The following is a 7,784-nucleotide window of genomic DNA, read 5'->3' on the forward strand; positions in this document are numbered from 1 at the left end:
AAAAAAAAAGAAGAAGAAGAAGAAGAAGAAGAATTCTACTTTGTAGGCGCAGTCAAGGAAATGTGTGTCTCAGAAACTTATGGCTGTACACTTGAGCCTTCTGAGCACACCAGGGAGAGAAGGTGGTATTTGGATTTAGGGGTATTGTCAGTTGATGTGTGAGGTCCATTGGTGTGCTTATAGCCACTGTCTGCATGAAAGTGCTCAGATGCTTTCCGTAAATATGTTCTTCATACCTGATGAGCAACAGCCATGCTGTTGAACTCTAGCACCCTCATTCCCAAAGAATGAATGGGTTCCTGCTGCTTGTTTTATTTACCCTTCTATTCCAAAGGCGCTCTGGTGGCATAGTGGTTAAAGCATTCGGCTGCTAACCAAAAGGTTAGTGGTTTGAATCCACCAGCTGCTTGGCAGGAGAAAGGTGAGGCAATTTGCTTTCATAAAGATTGGCAATCTTGGAAACACTATGGGGCAGTTCCACTCTGTCCTATAGGGTTGCTATGAGTTGGAATCAACTCATTGGCAGTGGGTTTTGGGTTCTCCTGTTACAAGGGTGCCAATTGTTCTAATACCTTTCATGCCGAGTTTTGTCATGAGTTGTGATAGATGCCGCAGGGAATTTGTTAATGATGATAAAGTGTGGGAGCTGGTAAATCATTGACCTTTCCTACCGTGAGTGAGTGGAATCCATATAATAATAACTGCAAACATTACAGGCCTGGCATCCTGCCCAGTGAGCCCTTCCCTTGCATTTCTTCACTAAGTCTCTCACCCATCCTGCAAGAGAAGTATTTTTAGTATGCCCATTTACACATGAGGAAACAGAGATGTAAAGAGGTGGAATGATCTGCCCCAGATCCCACAGCTAGAGAATGGTAGCTCTGGGATGTGGTATGTACTCACTGGCATGACAGGATGTTTTTGTGAGAAGAAAGTTGAGGGCATTGGGCTGGTAGTCAAGGATCCAGGTTTTCAGGATAACATGGGTATCTTAGTTATCTAGTACTGCTATAACAGAAATAATAGCACAGAAAATAAAAATGACAGAAAAAATAACAGTGGATGGCTTTAACAATAACAAGCAGAAATTTATTTTCTCACAGTTTAGGAAGCCAGAAGTCCAAATTCAAGGTACCAGTTCTAGGGAAGGTCTGTCTTTCTCTTGGTTCTGGGAGAAAGTCCTTGTCTCCTTTCAATATCTGTGGGCTTTGCATTCCTTGGGGATCTCCATGTGTCTTCACATCAGTCTTCCTGTGGATCTAGGAGGTTCTCAGTACAGGGACCTCCAGGTTCAAAGGATGCGCTCTGCTCCCAGCTTTTCTTTCTTCGTGGTACTGAGACCCTCCATGTATACTGACTTGTTTATAATCTCTTTTATATCTCAAGAGAGATTGACTCAAGGTAGAACCTAATCCCAAAGATTATATCCTGCTTCATTAACATGAGTGCCTATAATCCTGCTCTACTAATATCATAGAGGTTAGGATTTACAACACAGGATAATCACATCAGATCACAAAATGGAAGATAATTACATAATACTGAGAATCATGGCCTAGCCAAGTTGACATATCTTTTGGGGGGATGCAATTCAATCCATATCAATGGGAAAATCAGTTAGAACTAGAACCTGTGTTATGTAACGACTGATCTGGAACCTGGAACATTAAGCTAATTACTTTCCAGAAGAGGAGTTTGTTCCATTTCTAAAGCAAAGTTTTCCAACTTCTTTAACCCTGAGGGCTACCAAGACTCAAGAATTAGATGTGATTTGATAAAGGACAGGTGCCAGAAGACTATCTGCTCTTTGAGGCTGGAGCCAACCCTTGTTTAGTACAGCGTTCTGCCCCTACTACACAGAACCAGTCTTGGCACACACAGGTGTTGGATGAGTGCATGGAAATTTGGATAGATAGATGGATGGATGGACAGACAGACAGAAATTCAGATGGATGGAAGGAAGAACGGATGGATGGAAGGATGCATTGATGGATGCATGGATGAATGGAAAGAGGGAAGGAAGGACAAATGATGGATGGGTGGATGGATAGCTAGACTGATGGCTGGATAGGGACAAGGAAGGAAAGATGGATGGATAGATATTTGAATGAAAGGAAAGACTTGAGGAGGTAGGTAAGAGAAAGAGAGTCAAAAATTAGAACCAGAATGAAATAAAAGAAATACATAGAAAAGACATAAAATTTTGCAACTTTTGCTAAAGGTACCATTATTGGAAATTGATGACTTTTTTCTGTTCCCATATATTCTCTCTGCACATAGGTCTCATTTGTATGTTTATTTAATATACATTTTTGACCACTAACCTGGATGCTGGGGATAAACAAACAGGACACACTCCTACTCTCGGGGAGTTTACAATTTTGGGAAATTACTCAAGCCATTTATCTCACTGCCTTCTCATTAGTAGAGTACATGGGCGTCTTGACTGGAATATTCTCACCTACATAGGATGCTCGTGGAGCAGAGGAACTTGTCTTCCTAGCTGAGTCTCATTTTTTTGCATTTACCATAAGGAAGGATGGTTTTATGGGGATCTTTATTTCTTTTTACTAGAACTTTGTTTTTAATGGTCTCCCACCTTTCTATAAAGCTTTTTTGGTTTGTTTAATGGAATATTAGGATCCATGTGGAATGGCTCTTGTTTTTCTTTCTTAACCAGGATTGACCGGAAGATGTCAAGTGCTCATACCAACTATAAGCTGGATGAGGCACAGGCCATCATGAGTGAACTCCGGACCATCAAGAAAGCCATTTGCACAGGCGAGAAGGAGAGGCGGGACCTGATGCAGGTGAGAGGCGGGGCTGTGATCACTCCCCTGAGCCACTGTCTAGTTGTCTGGCTTGTCGAGTTTTCTTTTGTATATTTCTTTTATAAAAGCTATATATATTAATTTCATGTTTTTATTACATCTGTATATGAGGATTGGATAAGATGTTGAAGCAGAACCACTGATCTGTCTGGATTCCCTTCAGGGACAGTATTTGAAGACCAACCAAAAGCATCAAACCAACTGAAAAGGAAAAAGTAATCAGGTGGCTCCCATCAGCTGATAGGAGCTCTGGTGGCGTAGTCCCTAAGGCATTTGACCACTAACCAGAGGGCTGGCAGTTCAAACCCACCAGCCACTCCTCAGAAGGAAGGTTGGGCAATCTACTTCCATTGTGATACCGCCTCGGAAACCCAAGGAGGGGTCGCTATGAGTTGGATCCGACTCGACGGCAGTGCGTTATAGTCTCTTAAGTCAGAGAAATTCCATGGACAGGCATAGGCAAAGCCCTCTTCCACTAATGTTAACTCAGTCCGTTCATCTTTCTTAGCCTAACTTGCCACTACTGCCCCATGGCAAGAAGACTACAGCCATGTAGTCACAAGCCAGCTACATGGGTTACCCTGTACCCAGCTGCTCTGGTCCTGGTGTCTGCAGTCATATCTGCTAAAAAGGAACATATTCAAAAGTCTTAAAGGATAGAAAACCTGGCTTCTGTTTCTCTCCCATACCAAGTACCACATACATACTTCCTCTAATTCTTGCCAATCTAACATCATGTGGGGGTCCCTGGATGGTTCAGATGGTTAATACACTTGGCTGCTAACTGAAAGGTTGGAGGTTCAGGTCCACCCAGTGGTGCCTTGGTTGAAAGGCCTGGTGATCGACTTTGGAACATCAGCCATTGACAACCCCATAGGCTGCTGCTCTGACAAATGTGGACTTGTCAGGAGTTGGAATTGACTCCAAGGCAACTGGGGGAACACTCAGATGAGGTTACTTTTGACCTTTTGGCCATGTAGAATTTGACTAAAAATCAGGTTATAAAAACGTGTAAGCATCGTCTGGGAGGTGTTTTCATCTTCTGTGTGGTTTATCTGTTAAGATCTGGGGCAGGCATTAAACTTATTCAGACTTATTCACTGATAGAACGTTTTGGATTGACATGCTTATGTTTGTTTTAGTAAATACAAAGGTTTAAAAAATAATGGCTATGGTTCCATAAGGAGCTCTGGTGGCATAGTGCCTAAGGCACTTGACTGCTAACCGGAAGGCTGGTCGTTCAAACCCACCAGCCACTCCTCGGAAGGAAGATGGGGCAATCTACTTCCATACTGATACTGCCTCAGAAACCCAGGGAGGAGTCTCTGTGAGTCGGGTCCGACTCGATGGCACATAACAACAACACCAACAACATGGTTCCATAGTTGTTCTCTAATTGAGTTCCATGCTGCCAGAATGACTTGGTCACTATATGATTTAAATGACTAACAATCTTCTTCTTAAAGGTACATGTGGTGAAAAACATTTCTTTAGAATCTAATGAGAATGGGGGTCAGGGTGGGACAGTTCTCTCATAATCAAATAGAAGACCGAGAAGCAAAGCAGAAAGTCCCCTTCCAAGGGGGAGAGTCAGCATTAACATCTCGATTCAAGTTGCTTGTCTCATTCTATTCCAGAGCCTGGCTAAGCTAACTGACGGCTTCAAGAATAGCTGCTCTCTTATGGACTCATTACAAGATTTCCCTCCCAATCCAGGCACACTGGGCGATTCTTGTTTACCTCAACAATTCTGCGATGCTGGGTCTCAGACCGACATCATTGGAGAGGTATGCTCACCCAGGGAGAACAGACGTAGGTGCTGAGAGAGAAGAGGGCGGCTTTTGTGTTGCCATCACATATTTTGTTTAATTTTCCATTTTCACATCAGAATTATTTTGGCTTTTGTGCAGTTCCATTTGAAGAGAAAATACTGGGTCTCATATCCAGCTGAGATGGTTCAATGGCATGGGAGGCAATTGAAGTACTTACTGACTCTATCCTTATGATTTGGATTCTTACAAATGGCAGAATCTTTTTGAGAATTGAGTATAAATGCTTTCTTGACAGACATGACTTTTTTGAGTGTGAGCTGGCAAACTGTTTCTGTAAAGGGCCAGATAGTAAATATTTTTGGCTTTATGGGCCATGTGATTTCTGTCGCAACTACTCAGCTCTGCCACGGTAGCATAAAAGCAGCCACAGATGATACGTAAATGAATAGTTGTGGCTGTGTGCCAATAAAACTTTATTTACAAAAACAAGTGGTGCAGCTCATCCTTAGTTGGCTCATCTCTGGCTTTGACCAGTGATTCTTAAAGGCTTTTTTGTAGCTGAGCCACCCTTGGGTTATATACTCGAATGCTGTTTCTTATTCCTCTAATAGAATGTCAGGAAATTGAATTAAAATTAATTTTGTGTGAGACTTGGAAGAACTTTATAATACCCCTTTTGATAATTCACGAAGCCCTGAGTTAGCCAAAAAAATAAATAAATAAAATAAAAACAAGGTTGGCAATCACTGTTTGAAGCAGGGTGGTGAATATTTAAAGAACACTGCTATTGTAATGTCACTGAGGGGACTTTCTCAGTAATTTGTTACCACATGGAAAAGCAGTTTGGACTGCTGCTTTTTCTTAGGGCTTCTTAAGTAAAGATTAAATGCCAATGAAATGCAGAAGACACAAAACCGATGGAGGACTCAGGGTCTTGAATAATTAGCTGATATTTTAACATTTTGGCAAATGGTACCTCTTTGGGATGCATAATAATGACTCTTTTTTTATGTCTTGGATTTTCTGGAACAATCCCAATTTCAATTTTCCCCTCATTGTTCTCCAGAGTACACTTGTGACCATGTGTCTGCTTTAACGAAGAATCTCTCAGTCAGAAATGCCTAGCCTTTTCCCTAAAGATGTCAGAGCAAGGGAAGGAAAGAAGTACAAAACTCATTGACTTCCTTGAATAATTCATTGCTTCTTGTCATATGGTTAAGGTTCCTGTGTGACGCAAACAATTTGTGCTTAACTACTAACCTGAAGGTTGGCAGTTTGAACCCACCCAGTGGTGCCTAGGAAGAAAGTCCTGGCAATCTCCTTTCATAAAGGTGACACCCAAGAAAGCCCTATAGAGCAATTCTACTCCGTAACACATGGGGTCTTCATGAGTTGGAATCAACTTGAAGGCTACTAGGGTTTTTTTTTTTTTTTTTGTATAGGCTGTTTTATCATAAGGTTAGAATTAGAATTGAGATAACTCTTAACTAGTTTGCAAGGTAAGCTTGAAGCTCTCTGGTGATTTAGGTAGGATCTTGTAAAAATGTCTGGTGGGCAGTAGCTTGTTATCCTGTTGTAATATGCTAGCTATACATTAGGATTGTTTACAAGTCCCTGCAGTGTACTGGGCTGGCACTGGGCTGCCAGCTTAATTCACGTAGTTATTCCCATCCCTGTTTTAGAGATGAGGAGACCGAGGTTTCAGATTGTGTAATACCAGGTAACTAGAGAAAGGTCTGGGTTTAAATCAACTCCTCTGACCCCTAAACACCTATACTATCTTCTCCATTCTTTTATTGTAAAAAAAATGTACTGAAGGCTACAACTTGGTGTATTAGTTAGTTATTACTGCATAACAAATTATCTACAAATCTAGTGGTTTAACACGATACACTTTTGTTACTTTATATTTTTATGGGCCAGGAGTCTGAATTGGCTCCCCTGCTTCAGTTTCTTTCACAAGGCTGCAGTCAAGGTGCCAGGGCTAAGCTCTTATCCGAAGACTTAACTGGGGAAGGATCCACTCCCAAGCTCATGTGATTGTGGTCAGGGTCCAGTTCCTCACAGACTGTTGGAATGAGGGCCTCCGTTCCTCGCCACGTGGACCTCTCTAGCATAGTGCCTTGCTGCATCAAAGCTTGCAATCTGAGAAGGCAACGAAGTCTGCTAGCAAGATAGGCGTCCCAATCTTTTGTAACCTACTCACCACAAAGATTCTCCATCACCTTTGCTGTGTTCCCTTGGTTGAAGTCAAGTCATTAGGCACAACCCACTCCCAAGAAGTGGGGATTGTACAATTCCAGGAGGCGGTGATCATCGGGGGCTATCTTAGAAATCTCCCTGCCACATTTGGTTAACTGCTTTGAATCATTTTGGTGGGTAGCCATGCTTGTGTATCAGTCATGCTTTTTGACACTAGGGATTTGCAACCACACACTTGTAAGCAATATAGGCATATCCTTGGAATTTAGCAGTTGGGGTACATGTTGTCGGCAGCATGGGAACTGTGAGGCAGGAGCCTATTGGATGGTGCTGGCTGTCGGTTTCTTCTTTTTTGACCAAGATGTCCGTTGTATTCTCACAGAAGTGGGCAAAACCAGAGTTTAGAGGTCTGTAAACAGCTCTGAGAAGAGGTTAAGACACTGAAGTGTTTCATGCTTGATGAAGTTGGCTGAGGTGGTGTCTAGTAAAAAGGGTGATAAGGTGACAAGTAGCTCAGATAGTTTCCATAAGGTGATGCTTTAGCCTAAAGATGTCTCTGCCAAGGAGATCGTGGAGGGGGCATTGGCTGAAACTGTGTAAATGTGTAAGACTGTGACTCATCTCAGTGGGGAATGTCAGTTCTTTGAAAAACACTTGGTGAGCTTATTATTCAAGGCAATAAAGATGTAAAGAGATTCCTTATTGACATATCAAAGCACCTATCAGTAAATTTATCACTCATCATTCAAGTAGGATACTTTCAGATAGTTGTTGATAGGAGGTTATTAAAACAGCCTAAAAATCATCAACAGATGGATGGATAAACAAAATGTGGTCTCTCCATACAACGGACAGTTACTTAGCCCTGAGTGCTAACCAGAAGGCAGGTGGTTCAAACCCACTAGCCACTCCTCGGAAGGAAGATTGGGCAATCTACTTCCATAGAGATACCGCAGTGAGGTTGGTTTTTTTTTTTTTT

General features: G+C 42.0%; 1 protein-coding gene across 1 annotated transcript in view; it reads left to right on the plus strand.

Annotated features, from left to right (window-relative positions):
- The window catches only part of WWC3 (WWC family member 3), a 108,696-nt gene that overhangs the window by 32,979 nt on the left and 67,933 nt on the right, over positions 1–7,784 (plus strand). The window contains exons 5-6 of the mRNA XM_007951976.2: positions 2,681–2,810; positions 4,469–4,618. Of these exons, the coding sequence (XP_007950167.1) occupies positions 2,681–2,810; positions 4,469–4,618 (280 nt within the window). The remainder of the gene's footprint in view (positions 1–2,680; positions 2,811–4,468; positions 4,619–7,784) is intronic.

Source organism: Orycteropus afer, unplaced genomic scaffold (assembly GCF_000298275.1).
Source record: "Orycteropus afer afer isolate SDZICR_OR568_19922 unplaced genomic scaffold, OryAfe1.0 scaffold00323, whole genome shotgun sequence".
In the NCBI taxonomy this organism is placed as follows: domain Eukaryota; kingdom Metazoa; phylum Chordata; class Mammalia; order Tubulidentata; family Orycteropodidae; genus Orycteropus; species Orycteropus afer.